This window comes from Desarmillaria tabescens (genome assembly GCF_030435595.1).
Source record: "Desarmillaria tabescens strain CCBAS 213 chromosome Unknown EV420scaffold_4, whole genome shotgun sequence".
Lineage (NCBI taxonomy): Eukaryota > Fungi > Basidiomycota > Agaricomycetes > Agaricales > Physalacriaceae > Desarmillaria > Desarmillaria tabescens.
In genome coordinates, this window is record NW_026848303.1 from 263944 (window position 1) to 281346 (window position 17403).

Below are 17403 nucleotides of genomic sequence, written 5' to 3' on the forward strand. Positions count from 1 at the left end.
GTACTTAAGGGCCGGCTAGCGTGACTGCGTCGTTTTCCATCATCCGAATGTACAACTTGCGACGCTATCAGTGAAAGTCATGTGGAGCCCTCATACCAAACAGGCAATATTTTTGTGATGTCCGACGGAGCGTAGAAGGGAGAATGGCCGGCAACTAGTCCCATGAGGAAAACGCCACTTTCGTGCTCCCATCTGCTTCGGACTCGAACAGGTTACAGCAAACATAATGACGGGTTCCCTCGTTTGGATTATCACCGGAACATCGTGGGCAATATACTATGTGTTACTAGAGAGTCTGCTAACTGGCTTCAGGTCTGGAATCGGTCGTGAACTCGCGTTTGCTGCTCTTCGACGCGGGGACAAGGTTATTGCCACTGGACGTAGGCGATCATTTGATAAACTAGACGAACTCCAAAAAGCAGGCGCTAATACTTTAGAGCTTGATGTGACTGCATCGCCTGCAGAGCTGGCACAATGTGCTATCAAGGCTATTGGGATGCATGGCCGCGTTGACGTTCTTGTCAATAATGCTGGTGGGTGGTTCCGAGTCAACTATAAGGAAGTGTATCCTGATTTGAACCATGCTTAGGTGCTTATCTTACTTGCGGTTCTGCTGAGGAACTCACGTATGTTTTGCCATCTAAATCTCGTAGTCAATTACTAGCTGATATTTTCGTAGACCAGAAGAAACCTACGATCAATTCGAGTATTTGCCCTACTTGCTGTGTATTCCGATGTCTTACGAGATTGACTGAAGTGTCAACGTCTTTGGTGCCCTTAACGTTGCTCGCGCTTTTCTTCCCTACATGCGTAAACAAAAATCTGGCATGATCGTTTGGATCGGGTCGCTGTGTGGTTGGCAGTGAGTTATCTTCCTCGAGTCTTTGGTGCCTGTTTCTGATGTTTAATAAAGAGGTGCTGCGGCTTTAAGCATGTATGCAGGAGTCAAACATGCTATCAGAGGTCTGTATGAAATTCTTCTCGTATGCCAAGCTGTTTGATACTGATTTCGAATATCCAGGCATATCAGAATCTATGGACATGGAAGTCAGTCCTTTCGGAATTCGTAGCATCAACATAGAGCCTGGATATTTTCGAACGAGGTTCATAGATCCCAACAATCGGTCACCATACGTCAGCCGAATTGAAGACTACAAGCCTACAATTGGTGCCATGAATGATATCTTCATAGGTGCGATCATTTCTCTCTAGCGAATTTCCGACATTAATTAATGATTGGGATGCAGCCCTTGATGGAAATCAACGTGGTGACACCCGCATACTAGTCGAGATCATCGTGGATGTCGTCAAGGGACAAGGGGTTGCCTCAGGCAAACTCATTCCCCGAAGCCTACAGATTGGCGCCGATTGCTACGATGCTGTCAAGCAGGATCTTACCGAGAGATTGCAAGTATTGGAGTCGTGGAAAGACGTCATTATTAATACTGACCTGCCCGTGAAAACTCGACTATGATGTTTATCTGGGTAGGCATTAAATAAATACGCCTTTTGAATGCGATATGTCTCTTTTCCACAAACTAAACCTTTCCCAGTGACATATGATACCTTTCCCCGAAATGCGGCTGAAATCAACTATGGATTGCCGGTCTCATCGGCTGTTTAAACCACGACGTAATAAATGTACACCGGGGCGATAGGCTCCATCAGTACATCTTTGATATCATCCTCCAACATGCCTCTCTCCATTCTGATCTCTGGTGTCAATGGATTTATTGCTACAGATCTGGCGCTCGCATTCCTGGAAGCCGGATACCACGTTCGTGGTACTGTACGCACACAGATCAAGGCAGACGCTTGGTTAGCCTTACCGTCCTTTGTCCCGTATGCAGCTTCAGGGAAGCTGGAGTGTGCGTTAGTAGGCGACATTATCGCAGAGGGGGCATTCGACCAGGCCCTCGAGGGCATGGACTACTTCATACATACTATCGCCCAGCTCCCTGATTGGCGTTCTGGTGTTTCTCAGGTGCGGTATTGCACCTTTTCACGATGAGACGGGTGATATTTAATTCTCTATGTCGACAGGACTATGAGAAATCCATTCTTCTCCCTAATATCAATGGTACAGTCAGCGCTCTTCGCTCAGCCGCGAAGTATGCTAGGTGTAAAAAGGTTATTACTGTGAGGTGAGGGGTAATGCTGTCCACGTCTGCCGTCTCAAGCCTCTGAACGGGTTTGCATTTAGTTCTATCGCCGCCGCGGTAGATTTCTCTATACCAAATCACACCGAACCCGTAACCGGCGAGTCGTGGAACCCTCGCGACTACGAATAGTCAGTGGGAAGGTTTTATCTTCCTGAACTCCTGAATTCAAAATATTCCAGTGGGAAGAATGCACCTCACCCTTTGTTGGCCTACAGTATATCTCTCTTGACTCCGCCATTCTTTTCCATTTGACCTCAGGATACTTGTAGCCACGTCAAAGAAGCTAGCAGACAAAGCCGCTTGGAAGTTCATGAAAGAGACTAACCCTCATTTTGCGCTTATCAATATGCTACCTTGCTTCGTCTATGGTCCGGCACACGGACATGATCCTTTCGGTATCAACAATAGTTCTAACCAATGTACAGTTTTTGCTCTCTCTGCTCTTCCCGATCAATTAAAATGCAATAGGGCTAGCTGGGGTGCTTTTTCGCGCGGACTGGAACTTCCGAACTACATCTGGAGGCCCAGTGAACCTCATGCTTACTCTCTCTGATATATTCATCTGACTTCCTCTGCTAGGTCTTGGTCGACCTGCGAGACTTGTGCACGGCTTTCGTGCGCGCCATCGAAAAAGATGAGGCCAATGGGCATCGATTTGCTCTGGTAAGTCAGTGTGGCCTGTTATGATACAATTGACTTGAATATCACAGGGCCCATCTAATATTTCGATTTTCCCCTCGGAATTTGTATCGATCTTCGCTAAGGAGTTTCCTGAACGTGCCCACTTATTGCCTTCTGTACCGGCGGACCTGGTCAACATGCCTGTGTTTACAATCGACAGCAGCAAGACTGAAAGAGTACTTGACATGAAGTTCAGATCCGCGGAGGAGACGATAGTCGATACTGCGAGATGGATGATTGAAAATGGTGGAGAGGAAGCTTGGAGAAATGTTGAAACTAGGTATTAAAGATGTACATCTATTTACACGACAAGAACTCCGTGGATATCACACTGTATAATTCACGACATCAAATCCCTGCCCGTAAACTTCATCCCAGTCGAACAGGCTTTCGTGATTCTCTTTTCCAAACGCGTCGATCAACTTTTGGGACTCCTCGGGTACCCCGTTAATCACTGGTCTTGCTTCCTCCCTCGTCTTTCCGACAGCTCCTTGTCCATAGATCAGGCTCGAATCATTCGTCAAATAGGTGCCGATACGCCTAAACGTCAAGCTGATTCTCTCGCCTCCAAAAGCAGTTTCGACCTCGCTCTTAGTCTTTACGGGACGGTTGTCTCGATGAATCCCATGCAGCCACTCGCGATTTGTGTTAAGTCCCATAACAAACATAGAGTTATGCGGTAGCGGAATACGCTGCGCGTATTTTGTAGGAGTGAGATCCTTTTTCCTGCGCAGAAACATCACGCGCTGGGCACCGATGCTGACGTTCACGATATTGGAACCCCGGACGACATCAATTGTTTTATCAGAGTGCTCGGAGATGTAATCGTTCCCGCTACGATAGTGCTGTATCAAAACATGATTAACCGGGTGATTTACTACCTTTGAGACTGCTTGGGCGATGAGCGAAACGGTAGGTGTGAATGGATGAAGAGGAGGTGATTCGTCGGCAGGGTGGCGATAGAGTGGGATACTGGCAAAAATTTCAGCTAGATCATCATCATGTAGAGACGTGTTCTGAACAAACCTGCCGTCTTTTTCAATGACTCCCTCTACAGCAACCAGTCGTGGAACTTCATCACCTGCTCATGATCCCCTTAGCGTATCAGCGCCAGTTTGACCTTTACAGCAGCTGACCTCTATGGAACATAGTATGCCAATGCACTTCATTCTTCAGATTCTCGAAAGCGATGTCAGCCAAGTCGTCTGCAAGCAAATTCTCGATAATGAAAGTGTCTCCAGAGCCAATTTTGTCTCCGACGCCCAAGATAGGACTTAAAGACTCGGATCCTCGAGGAATTCCAGTCGTACGAGGCTTCGACGCGTCAAGTGAGGTAGTCTGCATGTAGAAGGTAAGAAAGCAGTGTAACATGTAAGTCGGAGTCATTTCACCGACACCCGGCAAAAACGTCCCGGAACCCGGTCGTCCAATCAAATCACTTGGAAGTCACGTCTCTTCTTTTTAACGTTTAGACAGTAAATCATGGCTACTGCACGACATTACTCCATCGAATCCTTGGCGCATATAAACATCCCGCCTCCGAAATAACTAGCGCTCCCATTTTGAGGCTCATTGCCAGCATGGTCCTGATAATCCTCCTTACTGATCTGTAACAAGTCAGTACATCCCGACATATGGAATTCGGAGATCCTCTTTGACAGATTCTGTCCCTGCTCCCCCTCTGAAGCTGTATCGGAATCGTTCTCGTTCCTATATCTCCTTCGCACTGGTTGAAATAAACGTTCGTTCCGACTTGATTCTCCGTCATATTTGACAACAGCCGTCATGACCCCACCATCTCCAAAGACTGTTTCCAGGAGAAGAATGGGCAACAAGGACACTTTGAATGTCTGAGAAAGATTCTCGTAAACGACGGCGTCCACTCCCTTTAGATATTCTGGTCGAATGCTAGCCTGTCTATACAGATGCCGGAGAGGAATTGAAACTTCGCCTGTCCCCCTTTCATGAGCATCTGATATAGCATCCGACAGATCTTTCAGGGCGGCGGGATAGAATATTTTCGGACCTTGAGCATCAGCCACGGGCTCGAAATGCTCAGTGAAGAGTTGCGAATTTGGTATGCGGAGGTATTGATATTCGGGATACTCGTCTTCTTGTTGGATGAATACATCGTACTGCAGCACCAAACGAACGCCCTCAGTAACAGTTTCGACCTTGTGTTCGACGTCAGTATAGAAGGCAACAACTCGTAACGAAATGGACGTGGTCGTCCTCGTCTGGGGGTCTTTTTCAATGACCGGATGCATGTCGAAATGCGTTTCTGCGCCATTATGACACAGGTGGAATCTTCCGCCCTCCCAAGATGTGTTGAGAGCGACTAGCACCGTGCCGTGATGGTTGTCCCCATGGGTAGAATCGCGATGCCAATTGAAATGCCCTCCCTTCTCATACAGTGCCAACTTGTAGAAAACCAATTTAACAGTTTTCCCGATGAACAGTGTCGAACACAAAACCCGTTTTATCTTGCTCGAGAGTTTCTCTTCATAACCTTCCCGAAATTTCACCGCGTCCGCCGGTATTTCGCGTCCATTGCGATAATTTGTATCATACACGGTTTGATCACCTAGGAGGAAGATGTCCGAATGCTGAACAAAAAGGGGTGGACGAAGGGGGCATACCTTTCCCGAAAGATGAAGGTTGCGATGCCTCAAGAATAGCTCCTACATCAGGTGCAGTAAGCTCACCGAAACTGCTAGTATCGTCCCATTCAGCATCTGGGTCTACAAGATTGTATTTTGTCTCCGATGGCCCCAGAGTGAACGAAACGAAAGGATAGGTCTGTATTTTATCGAGAGCACTGGTGATGGGTGTTTGCTGCTTGACGGGTATTTTTGTCCTATTGCCTTCCACCGGAGAACTTTCGAATCTCCGCTGATACTCTATTGAAAGTCGATGATAGTCCTCGTGTTTCTTGGCCAAAGCGACTGCTCGATGTTCGGAGGGGGCGGCCATGGTGGTGGTAGATTTTACACGGCGGCATTCTTCGGCAACAGTGATCGGTCAATTGTTTTATAGGAGCCCTTTATCCGAAGGATTACGATTCACGAACATTTTGAATCGGTATGGAGAGGCGCAGGAGTCGTCATGCAAAAATTACCGTGACTAGTGGAGACCCGTAGCTTGGTGGTGTTCTTAAGATATTTCGAAAGCTCGTGGACATGATGATAATAATACTTGGGCTTAGGAGCAGGTATGATAATTATAAGTCTACAATAATTCAAACGATATTATGCATCGAGTCCTACGCTTTCTCCACTATTGCCTGCGTTTGCTGTGACTCGGCCATCGGCTTTCTTCGCATGAACCACTGGAACAGTGGGAGAGTGATCATGGAAACCGCCACCCATGCTATTAGAACACCAAAATGCATGCCAACTAACAGAGCTCCATCAGTATCGTTCCGAGTCCATGCGACAAATGGGTGCTCACGTTCGTTCTTCGTCCCGAAGATGATAGTTCTCACAGCGCCGGACAGATTGTAGAAGGGAAATGCGTATCCGTAGCGGTATATATGCGGAAGGACGTCGATAGGCAGGAAGCACACTGCAACGTTGACTGACGAAGACAACATTAATAAGGTCAAGTCATAGGATGAAAGCACGGACTACTCACCAATAATCCAGAATATCATGAAGAACGGGACGAATCTCAGCGTCATAACTGTTACCATTGCCTCGAGTGCCAACCCCACAGCTAACATGCCGACGTAATTAGCCATCCAGAAAACGAGGAATCCAGAGTGTCCCAGTCTGTATCGCTGGAGTTCAGGAGAAGAAACGGGAGGGAGAAAAGAAGCTACGGCTCACACTCTGGAGAAGTCTACTTGGAAAGCCAGACTCAATAGGGAGTAGAACAATGATAGGGCAAAGTAGGCGATGAAACTCGAGACCAATCTGACTCTAATGAGGGAGCCTGTCGTCAACGCTGTTTCTAGACCAGATTGTTGACGAGCGACGGAGCAAAAGTTCTATGTGGGACAGGCATAGTCAGGGAAGAAATAAAATTCATTGAGATGGAAGACGTACCACGATGAAGAACGACAATACGAGTACGTAGATGAGCCCAACAAAGGTGACGGCACTAGCTCTGCATAGCGGTCAGACCTATGCTTAAATGCACAAGAAATGGACATACACTGGTATGTCGAAAGGCCGCAAATTGTTGAGGATGTAGCTGATAGGCTCCGTTAAGATTTGTGGCGCTGCAGTGGATATTGAAGCCAAAGCGTCGGGCGACGACGACCCGGCTTGCTTAAGAAAAGACTGGGCAAAGCTTTGAGTGATGACAGCGAGCGAAGTTTGTACGGATGGGCGGATTAGAGAGCGACTGCAGAAAAGACGTATAAGGAAATGGGATTTTGAAGGTAGAGTGATTACTCACTAAGCATTCTCGTTCCGCGCTTCGACAGCATAGACTGTGATAGCTTCCGTACCGTCATATGAAGAATTGACTGTTGATAATGCTGATTGTAGAGCCATTGTCGCGTTGGAGTTGACTGAGTTTCTGATGAGCAATTATCAAGAGCGAAGCAGAAAGAACACGTACTAACAACAGCGATCCATGTCTTCTGATCGACGACGAGATCAGCGACCTCTCCTGCACTGCCGGAAAAGTCACTCGATGGCCGTTCCGTCCAAGACACCTTTGAAGACGAAGACAGAAGACCTTGAACAACCGCGTTTCCCACCGTCGACCCATCAAAGTCCTGTCGCGATAATAAGATCAAGAAACAGATAAGATGACAAGGAACAACCACTCACCACAACCCATCCCTGTAAATTATGCGCTGGGATCTTCCACAGAGCGCCCCAATATATTGAAAAGACGCAAAACATCACGATAGTCACAGCCAGCGTCCCAACGGCCACGACCTTCATGTACATGAACCGTGACGCTCTCATCGAAGCAGACCCGTCCGTGAACTGGGACGAATACATCGTCGGGGCGTCCTCATTTTGGATGGAAGGAGCTCGTGTAGAGGCTGCTGAATGCATGCTGTTAGTCCGTTCCATAATATTTTGGGGAACGACGCACCGATACAGGCTCGTTATAAGCATTTTCGAGGGTTAGGCCTCGGGGTGAGGAATGTCTAAGAATGGATGAGTATACCCGTGTATCCGGGTAGGCGGGTAGGGGACCCGAGGCTAGCTGAGCAAATATCAGACCCCTAACGGCGTGTAAGCGTTTAGTACAAGACAACCTAGGTGCCTCGGTGGTTATTACCAAGGGGCTTCGGTCATCGGGGACTTGAATTTCAAATTCAGCTGCTAGTGAGAAATCAGAAACACAGACTGCAAGGAGTCCTTCGTTCATGTCTTTGAATGATGCTCAGTACGAAAAGGAGTATCTCTGCAATAGTGAACATTAAGACGCCTTTTATCGCCATTGATTGCAGTCTAATGGGTCCGTATAGAGGATAGCCTAAAAAGTTGTGAAATAAGCAAACGATCGATTGGGGTGGAATGCCTTGGTGCCTTAATGAAATACGAAGACAAAATATCAATACTTACACGTCAGAGAATACGCAGCATTATCCCACTCGAACAGTTTAGTTGATTTGGATCCGGCCACGTTCGAGGTACCTCCAGTTCTTCATATCCTTCCTTTCGATGAGGCCGACTTGCCGATTTTGATGCTTGTTTCCTGCTAGTCTCAAGCTAGTCTTCGTTGACGCCCATCGGCTTGGCCTCAGGCGTCTCCGTCAAGAAGGAATTCGATATGAATGACTTCGTCATTATCCCCACCCTCAGCATCGCTTCACGAGGCGTCTTACTTTGTTGTTGTCATACATCATCATCGTGAAGTTGTGTCCTCGGCTGCTTTGTGGAAGTAAGTACTGAGTTTGCTTTTGGTTGGCAAGCAAAGACCAACCTCGTATCGGCAAATGCCGGTCATCTTTCAATTTGATCATTTTCTCTCCCTCCTGCTTAACGTCGAACGAAGATCTGAATTGTACTTTTGCTAAAGTGGAATGAGCCGAATATTGACGTGCTGTATTCTACAAGGCTACAACTCGACAGCCGTAGAGCGTATCAAATCTAAAGTCAAGAGGTTTATGTGTCAGTCGAGCAGAGAAAGAATAGGGGTGGCCAGTCTCCAAAGGTACAGGTATACCGTCCGGCAAATGGACAAAGGAAGTGGGGTAAATAGAATGCACATCAACGGACGTCAATCCTTTGATACGATGATGACCGTGTTAGAATCATCAACTGATCGAGTCTTCGGCTGAATCTCGCGGTGATCTTGATGGGTGAGGCTATCATCGGAGTCGGTAATAGAGGCCACCACTGTGCAACGACCATATTCATCGCCTCTCTCCGACTGAGCTTCAGGATCATCGCTCGTCGCACTAGACTCCTGCTGGGATCTCTGTCCTCCCAGACGTGTACTAAAGTGAAGCGAAGACATGATGCCTCCCTGCCAGGAATCATCTGGTCGAGCATGTCCTGCTGCGACACGCCCTACGAGAAGCGTCGGTGCAATTCCCTACATAACGACCGTGACTCAGTAGATGATAAGTAGTAGCTGAAGAACATAGGTATACCCTTGCGACTCCCGCTACGACATCAATGTAAGCCCCTGCAGGAGTGTCATAGCAAAACACGGCTACGTATACGATCAAGGACAGGGAATAAAGAGCCGATGATTCGACGAAGACCTCGATAACATGGCGGTAAGCTCCAAGTCCACCTAGTCCAGCTTGAGCTCCTGCTCGTACGACGGTCACGATGCGGTAGATAATGAGCAGAGTGCACCATAGAGTCGTAGCAAGGATAAATGCTGAATAAAGCACAAATCCGAGAGTATACCCGCTTATCGTGGCATAGGCTTTGTATGTAGCGATGCTTTTGAATACTGCACGAAGCCTTGGGGTTAATTCGCAAACTAACTAGAAGATCAAGTTGATCATACCGATTGTGCAAATGAGGAAAAGAGTGGGGGGCAAAATTACCGGCCAGCGCCGTCCCCATACCATCCAGCAGCGCCAAATCTATAGTTTGTATTGACAGTAAGCTGGAGAGAATAGCACAAGTTGCACATACCAGGGTGGTGTCCGCAAGAACAGTACAGATGATACCCGCAACACCCATCACCACGGTCAATTTTACACGGTTACTGTTATAAAACAGATATTCTGCCCAAGAGCTCTGTCCATTTCCAACAAAAATAGTGCGGATGTATACCCAGTCGGTGATGAAGTCGACGGAAGTAACGATGTGGAGGAGGAATATGACAACGATCATGCCCCGTCCGACGGGCCGAGTCTTGTTCGTATCTGCGTCATTCACTTCAGTTTGAACAACATGGTAGACGTGTTCCTCTCACAGATGCTTCCCAACGTGACGGCGACAATTCCTGTGTATAGACCTATGTACAGCCATAATTAGACACCTATTCCTAGACGAACTAATATGCTCACCAAGCAGTAGAGAATAGAGAATTCGTGAATTCAGCGCAGAGTCGAGCTCTGTGGATATATAAACTTTATCGGCGTCGGAAAGATCCGGTGGAGCACCAATCTGACTGGCCATCACAGAAGACTGGGTGAAGGTAGGATAACAACGAAGGGGGTGGTCTGTAGGGATAACATACGAGACGACACAGTCGTTATATAGTATACAATGCCATAGCAAAAAGCTCCAGTGTTGAAAAGATGATCAGCGCCGTCTGATGTTTCATCCTTGACCGCTTTGAGTCCAGCGCGCACACTGCACAGGTCCTAGTGTATACGCGACCAGGGAAGGGGCGAGAATGATGATCACCCGGCACCCCAACATACTGAAGAGAAGTAACATAGAATGGGTATTTCGGAAGGGAGACAAAAATATCCACGGGATTCTCCATCGATACGTACTTGGTACAGCCCTATCAAGTGCCGTTAGCTTGGGTAAACAATACAGAATCCAACGAACCAAGACGCATAGCGTCGGTTTCCTCATACAAGAGCGTAGCCGAGCCTGCTTGAAAGATCTGTACAGATATATGCCAGAGGGATACAGTACGCCATCGAGTCCTGTTCGTGGGTGAGAAACTCGCAGACGCGCGCAGGAGACCATGATGTAGTAGGTGGCACTGATGGTGGATACAAAGCAGTTCTGAAAGACGAATCAAAAAGGAAATAAAAGAGAAAAAGATGTACCAGTAACATACCGGAAGTTTATTCAGCGGCGACTCCAAACCCCCAAACTCAATATCCAGCTCGGTCGGTACCGTATACACCACAGGAATTTCCAGTCCCCGGATGAAGAAAACACTTTACTTTCGAATGAATATCGACCACGGACCAATAGCCCTTTCTCTCCGAGTTGTGAGGGGTAGCATAGGCACCAGAGGCAATCTCATGTATGCTGGTCCTGATCTTGTTATTCATACCACGTCAAAAGTCCGAGGTTCAGATGAGCAACTTCTGTTATAGTTGAGGACCACAAGGTGAAGGTCTTTGAAGTTGTCCGTAGTCTTCCTAGTCCGGTCCCAGTTAGCCTGAGAAGACAAGAAAGGAGAAGGGACGCACGTGTAGACTCATTTTCAGAGTGCGAACAGGGAGAATAATTGCGACTGCCCCTGCTCAACCCCTTCCCAAGTACCACACAACCGTGAATTCGGAATGTACGCGCCCGTCGACCAAGGTATAATTCTGACTCAAACTGCGAATCTGTGACGACGCGTAGATGGGAAGATAGCTTGTAATTGCATTAGAGGTTCTTTGACGTTCGACGGTGCAGATATGTTGACCTCCATGATAATTCATACTTGTTGCAGGGCATAGAGTAAGGCGAGTGGCGGTAGTGCCTGCGAAAGCCTGCCCTAAGGTTCACGTGATTACGGTCCGCTCTCCCCGGATAACGGTCACGACCCCGGACAGGTTACGCGTCCAACGTTTGTGCTTGTTGCACTCCGACCGTCATCCTTGCTAGTTACCGGTAGCGTTTATCATCGTCTGGTCCTCAGCGCCGAGTAATTGTCAGGGCCCATCTCTTTCTTAGACCGACTTATCTGACATCTTTGCTTGTTAGAATGCCAGTATCGGATCTTCCACCAGAACTTCTGGATGCTATTATCGACGAAATACAGGAAGACAAGAAATCTCTGCTGCAAGCATCCTTGGTTTGCAAGGCCTTTTGTCCGAGGACCAGAGTCCATCTGTTCTCTGTCGCATTACTGTCAAGCTGGGAATGCTCCTGTGAACGCCTCCGCGAGTTGATCACGCTGTCTCCAAAGCTTGCCCTGCATTTCAAATCTCTTAGAATCGTAATAAGCCTTAACCCTGATCTTCCTTTCTCGATTTACGAACCGCTGACAGTCATCGGATCTCTCCCCAATATCACCGACTTATACCTCATACGAGGAGTCTGGGAATTTATGCCGGCTCCCGTTGTGTCATGTCTGCAGTCCTATTCTTATCGCATCCTCAGCATAGACCCAACTTTCTTCTTCCGAAGGATAGGCGATATCTGCTCACTAGTGCAAAATTCGCCCAACTTGCAGGAAGTACGCTTGGCGCTTCAAAGTAGTATCACAGAATGTGACCACTCCCTTCATCGCACCACCGCTCCAGCCACGGCGCATATCATTGAACCTACCCTTCTGAAGTCGGTTTTGCCGTCTGGTCCATGCCCATTTTCCTGCAGTAATATCCGTATACTTCATATAGCTCTTCCTGATACGAGCACTGTCCCACGATATGTCAGTCGATATTTAGCTCTCTCGCCTAGTTCTCTCAAACATCTTTTCGTGAGTCATTTCAACAATCCATCCCCAGGTGCGCATACTTTTTCTTAACCATTACTTGCTCATATTCATTCTCGATCATAGGTTTCCGTGACCGCTCTTCAGAAACGCTCAATATTTCCAACGTCGAGCTTGTTACGGTTAAAATCGAGGGCACCAAAATGACCCTCGGTGGTCGGGCCTTCCACATATTCGAATGGTGGATCTCCAACCTTTCAGCGGTGAACGTTAAACACTGCGCCATTCGTTCGATTACTTTTACAATCATATGGACGTGGCCGAAATATGAAAAACCTCATCCCGCGTTGGATTGGGAAGACCTGTGGATGAGGCTGGATAGCTGTTTGACCTCCAGCAAGATCGCTTCGTTGGAGCGTGTTGCGTTCATTTTCGATCCACGGCCTGCGGGATGGGATACATTCAAGACTCGCATGGAGGGCAAATTTCGGGGGCTGAAAGAGCTTGGCTGTGAAGTATCATTGAATGCTATGGGATACGATAATCGCCCATACTTTTGAGTGCTCAAATCGGTGGCGTAAGTACTGTGTCTGTTGACTATAACCTGCCCTGACCAAATTTACAGCATCGTCATGAACTAGTCTTGGATGAGCGCCGAGTCTTGGTGTTGTGTGTAAAGTGGACAGATTGATAGTGTAAATCTTGTTTCCTTCGACTATCAGTCTGCCCGGATGCAATTTGTAGTTTTCTCCATCCTTGGTATCACCAAATATTGTCTCGCTCCTTTTTTCGTCAATCATTTCCCTCCGTGAACTCTGTAAACCTGCTAAAGACTCATTTGGACCTGTACTTAGCTCACACTTAGGTGCATATAATAAAGTGTATGGTATATTTTACGAAGACCGTCTGGTGAAAATGACTGATACAAAGCTAGGCGGTATAAAAGACCTCCACGACGACTGTCATGGAATGGAAGAGAACTAAGTCAATATGGAGTGTCCAAGTCAAAGAAATTCTGTCCCACGTCGTGAAGTCATGCGCCAAAAAACATTGACTCGGAAACAATATTTCCACAAGTGATTGCGACATCATCCTTGGACTGCCGTTTTAATAACCGACTTCATACGCTGTCGGAACTATAGGACTAGGATAGTAACGATCCATGAATGCTGTCAATGACGGAGAGACGCTGCCCGTGGCTTGCCCCGGCTCTGAGCTTCGTACCCTCGAAACGCTTCGTCCATCGGTTGCCTATAACTCTACCCCTGCGCATCCACTATGGTGATAAAGCTGAACATTGACCAGACAGGCACAAGTCTATTATCTTCTTGCTCCTCGTCTCGTCGTCCTTGGTGTGTGTGCGGTGCCGAGTATCGTCCGACCAAATACTCGTGGCGGTGGCGGTACCGGCGTGCAGAGCACGAAAATGGTTCCAAGTAAATATCACTACCGTAAGATCAGAATGTATGCACCTGCACACTCATTCATGATTCTGACTCCAACTGCAAATCTGTCGATGCGTAAAATTCAAGTTTTGGAATTCGAATAGCACAAGTCTATTGGCTTCCATGGTATTCTTAATCATTGCAGGGCAAAGAGGTACTTAGACCTGTAACCGGTCATCTTCCATATACGGGACACACAAGCAGATTCATCTGCAGAGTAAGAAAAGGGAAAATAATCGCAGCTCCTGCTCGACCCCTTTCCGAGTACCACACTACTGTAAATTCAGAACATAGGTGCCTGTCGACTAAGGTATAATTCTGACTCAAACTGCGACGACGCGTAGATGCGAAGATAGCTTGTGATTGCATTCGAGTCTCTTTGAAATTTTATGGTGCAAATATGTTGACCTCCATGCGATTCTTAATCATCGTAGGGCATAGAGTAAGGCGAGGATAAATAATCCGGACCTCGATTGCAGCATTACAATCTCTGCTATCTCATTTTCTGGACTGCCTAGGGGAGGGTACACGTGCACTGTAAAGTATTAGAGTCCATGGAATCTGACCAAGAAATTCTAGTCTCGCATTGCCCAAATAGACGGTCTGGGCTCCATGTTGATTGGAGACGGTGTTTAGTAGTATCAGAGACGTAGAAAACTACAAATTGCGTCAGAGCAGACCGAGAGTCAAAGGAAACAAGAATTACACTAATAATCCGTCGACTTTACTACACATAACTTCAGGACTCATGTCGTAGCATCGAAGACTACTTCACGACCGAGTCGTTTCAGCCTCGGAAAATTGCCCTCCATTCGATCCTTGAGCGTATCCCATTCCGATGGTCGCGGTTCGAAAGTAACGGCGACGCGCTTCAACAAAGCCATCTTGTAAGAAGCCAAACACTCATCCAGTCTCATCCATAGGTCTTCCCAATCCAAAGCAGGATGCCCTTCCGGCTGATGTACTGACATGATTGCGAAGGAAACTGAACGAATGGTGCAGTGTTCATCCACCGCTGAAAGGTTGGAAATCCACCATGTGAATATCCGGGAGGCCTGATCACGAGGGGTCGACTCGAAGTCCAAGATTCTGACCGTAATGTGCTCGACACCGGTGATATTAAGAGTTTCTGAAGATACGTCCCGGAAACCTATAATCGAGAGTAAATATGGGGAAGTAACAATTTTAAAAAGTGTATACCTGACAGATGACTCACGACAAGATGTTTGAGAGAACTGCGCGAGACAGCTAAATATTGATTTAATTGCGGAACGATAGTGCGAGTCTTATCAGGAAGAGCTATACTGAGGATATGAATATTACTGCAGAAAAATGGGCATGGTCCGGGCGATATAACCAACTTCAGAAGGTTCCCAGCAGAATCCGAATTAACATAACAGTCATCAATGTGCAACAGGACTAGAGCAGGAGTGCAATGAAGGGAGTGGTTCAAATTGCACTCCTCTCTCATACTGGGATTGTCAGACATGATGCGGACTTGTTGCAAATTAGGCGAATTTTGCACAAGCGAACAGATCTCGCCTATGGATCTGAAGCGGAAGGACGAGAATATGTCGAGGGTGCGGTAGGAATGGGACTGCAGACTCGATACAACAGTATCCGGCATATGTTGCCAGTGTCCGGAGCTAAGAGACAAGCGGGTGACATTGATGAGGGATTCGATGACTGTCAGCGCTCCGTAAACCTCAGGAGCATAAGTGTCTGAAGAGTACATGATCATGATTTCAAGAGTTTTAAAATGCAAGGCGAGCTTTGGAGACACGGTGATCAGCTCGCGGAGGCGATCACAGCAGTAGCGGCTTGATACTGTGACGGCAGAGAACAGATGGACGCGGGTCCTGGGACAGAGAGTCTTGCATGCCAAGGATGCATGCAGCAGGGATTTCTTGTCTTCCTGCAGCTCGTCGATAACAACGTCCAGAATCTCTGGTGGAAGATCTGATACTGGCATTCTAACAAGCAGAGACGTCAGATAAGTCGGTCTAAGAAAGCAATAAGCCTGATAATTACTTGGCGTTGAGGACCAGACGATGATAAGCGCTACCGACACTTAGCAAGGATATCGGTTGATGTTGAACGTTGAACACGTAACCTCAATCGGCTACTTCCGGTGGAAATTGCCATCAATAAATGACTTGTGCTTCTTTTCTTCTTTCCTTCGAGGATACTGGACAGAAATTCAGGTGCTTTTGAAACAAAAACAAAACATTACTTCTGGCCTGTTAGTGATAGACTAATTTGCAGAACACGAAACTGGCTCCAAATACTCATCGCTGCCGTAACTTCAGAATGTATGCGCTTGTACACTCGTCCATGATTCTAACCCCAACTGCGAATCCCTGTCGACGCGTAAAATCCAAGGTTAGGAATTCGAATGGTACTATCAATCGTTGCAGGTCGTAGAGGGAGGGGCAGAAGAGGCGCTGGACCGGCGGGAGTCCCATTTGGGATGTCGGAATTATCGGCTTTGAATTTCGCCACTCATGCTCTCTCGCATACGACATTTTCTCACTGGCTTCACCTCGACTGAGAAATTGAAGGCTGTCCAACCCCAGGTTCTCCTACACCCTGCTAAAGAAGGCGACATCCTCCGCCAACGATATCCTCTTATCCGCAGGCTCGGAGAACGCTTTGGAAGACGCTCAACAATTTGGCTTTCTAAAGACTCGGAGTACGTTTCTTTTGTACGTTACGACATGCCTAGCTCATGTCTCTCTTAGAACTGGAAATGACGTGGTAATAAAAATTACTGGTGCAGACTCGACGGATGCGGGCAGGTATTCGCAGCTCGAGGCACTCTTCCTTGAAAAAGTTCGCCATAAGAGCGCTACCATTGAGCAATCACATGTTATCCAAATGCTTGAACATTTTCCAATCTCCAGCATCTACAGAACTCACGGAAGTTTAGTTCTCGAGCGTCTTGGTCCATCTGTCGCACAAGTAATGAATTGGGCTCACCCGAACAAGCTTCCCGGACGAATCTGCAGGCAGATTATTAAACAAGTATTAGTCGGTTTAGAACTCCTTCGTCGTGAATATGGAATAGTTCATACAGGTAAGTACACTGTCCACTATGAAAATCAATTGCTGATCATGGACAGATTTGAAACTAAATAATCTTCTCCTGCGTCTGGCAGAGACGCAAGGGATACCCGACCCGGGAAATGTTGAACATTCGACGGAAGTTGATTTTTCTCGAGTATCTTTGGGCACAGCAGTCACTGAAGTCTCGGTATATACCAACTCTCCAATGAACATAATAAGACAATCTTCACCCTCCTTGGTACCCTCTCGAACCGTCAGTCCCGCAAGACACACATGCATTTAGACAGTTAGGATTTTAGATGCGGTCGTTAAAACAAGTCGTGATACAGACACAACTACGG

General features: G+C 47.2%; 9 protein-coding genes across 9 annotated transcripts; 4 read left to right on the forward strand and 5 right to left on the reverse strand.

Annotated features, from left to right (window-relative positions):
• Positions 1 to 226: 226 nt before the first annotated feature.
• On the forward strand, positions 227 to 1474 carry EV420DRAFT_1636487 (NAD-P-binding protein; the record flags this gene model as incomplete). The annotated part of the gene is made up of 8 exons (XM_060476593.1): positions 227 to 264; positions 313 to 533; positions 590 to 626; positions 680 to 706; positions 758 to 862; positions 914 to 963; positions 1022 to 1192; positions 1248 to 1474. 8 exons carry the CDS (start codon positions 227 to 229, stop codon positions 1472 to 1474), a joined length of 876 nt encoding a protein of 291 aa, XP_060336756.1.
• Positions 1475 to 1693: 219 nt separating this feature from the next.
• EV420DRAFT_1617436 (NAD-P-binding protein) lies at positions 1694 to 3130 on the forward strand (the record flags this gene model as incomplete). Its single annotated transcript, XM_060475236.1, has 8 exons — positions 1694 to 1984; positions 2044 to 2144; positions 2204 to 2290; positions 2342 to 2376; positions 2432 to 2581; positions 2631 to 2689; positions 2742 to 2825; positions 2873 to 3130. 8 exons carry the CDS (start codon positions 1694 to 1696, stop codon positions 3128 to 3130), a joined length of 1065 nt encoding a protein of 354 aa, XP_060336757.1.
• A 39-nt stretch (positions 3131 to 3169) lies between these two features.
• On the reverse strand, positions 3170 to 4187 carry EV420DRAFT_1636489 (uncharacterized protein; the record flags this gene model as incomplete). The annotated part of the gene is made up of 3 exons (XM_060476594.1): positions 3170 to 3815; positions 3870 to 3924; positions 3980 to 4187. The coding sequence occupies 3 exons, from the start codon at positions 4185 to 4187 to the stop codon at positions 3170 to 3172; spliced, it is 909 nt and encodes a 302-aa protein (XP_060336758.1).
• EV420DRAFT_1508864 (uncharacterized protein) lies at positions 3978 to 6087 on the reverse strand. Its single transcript, XM_060471450.1, has 3 exons — positions 5483 to 6087; positions 4235 to 5427; positions 3978 to 4181 (listed from the first exon to the last, which is right to left on the reverse strand). Exons 1-2 carry the CDS (start codon positions 5814 to 5816, stop codon positions 4343 to 4345), a joined length of 1419 nt encoding a protein of 472 aa, XP_060336759.1. The 5' UTR covers positions 5817 to 6087; the 3' UTR covers positions 3978 to 4181; positions 4235 to 4342.
• An 18-nt stretch (positions 6088 to 6105) lies between these two features.
• Positions 6106 to 7858, reverse strand: EV420DRAFT_1636491 (uncharacterized protein; the record flags this gene model as incomplete). Its single annotated transcript, XM_060476595.1, has 9 exons — positions 6106 to 6239; positions 6294 to 6419; positions 6477 to 6613; positions 6671 to 6831; positions 6890 to 6950; positions 6999 to 7190; positions 7245 to 7359; positions 7410 to 7569; positions 7625 to 7858. 9 exons carry the CDS (start codon positions 7856 to 7858, stop codon positions 6106 to 6108), a joined length of 1320 nt encoding a protein of 439 aa, XP_060336760.1.
• Positions 7859 to 8974: 1116 nt separating this feature from the next.
• EV420DRAFT_1709344 (uncharacterized protein) lies at positions 8975 to 10396 on the reverse strand (the record flags this gene model as incomplete). Its single annotated transcript, XM_060479587.1, has 6 exons — positions 8975 to 9350; positions 9409 to 9719; positions 9777 to 9855; positions 9908 to 10140; positions 10191 to 10232; positions 10285 to 10396. 6 exons carry the CDS (start codon positions 10394 to 10396, stop codon positions 9033 to 9035), a joined length of 1095 nt encoding a protein of 364 aa, XP_060336761.1. The 3' UTR covers positions 8975 to 9032.
• A 1361-nt stretch (positions 10397 to 11757) lies between these two features.
• EV420DRAFT_802510 (uncharacterized protein) lies at positions 11758 to 13320 on the forward strand. The gene is made up of 4 exons (XM_060483511.1): positions 11758 to 11825; positions 11879 to 12624; positions 12678 to 13128; positions 13177 to 13320. Exons 2-3 carry the CDS (start codon positions 11880 to 11882, stop codon positions 13109 to 13111), a joined length of 1179 nt encoding a protein of 392 aa, XP_060336762.1. The 5' UTR covers positions 11758 to 11825; position 11879; the 3' UTR covers positions 13112 to 13128; positions 13177 to 13320.
• A 1084-nt stretch (positions 13321 to 14404) lies between these two features.
• EV420DRAFT_1508870 (uncharacterized protein) lies at positions 14405 to 16181 on the reverse strand. Its single transcript, XM_060471451.1, has 3 exons — positions 16028 to 16181; positions 15197 to 15969; positions 14405 to 15146 (listed from the first exon to the last, which is right to left on the reverse strand). Exons 2-3 carry the CDS (start codon positions 15966 to 15968, stop codon positions 14743 to 14745), a joined length of 1176 nt encoding a protein of 391 aa, XP_060336763.1. The 5' UTR covers position 15969; positions 16028 to 16181; the 3' UTR covers positions 14405 to 14742.
• Positions 16182 to 16185: 4 nt separating this feature from the next.
• EV420DRAFT_1709352 (kinase-like domain-containing protein) lies at positions 16186 to 17345 on the forward strand (the record flags this gene model as incomplete). The annotated part of the gene is made up of 3 exons (XM_060479588.1): positions 16186 to 16688; positions 16738 to 17072; positions 17119 to 17345. The coding sequence occupies exons 1-3, from the start codon at positions 16501 to 16503 to the stop codon at positions 17343 to 17345; spliced, it is 750 nt and encodes a 249-aa protein (XP_060336764.1). The 5' UTR covers positions 16186 to 16500.
• Between the last annotated feature and the right edge of the window lie 58 nt (positions 17346 to 17403).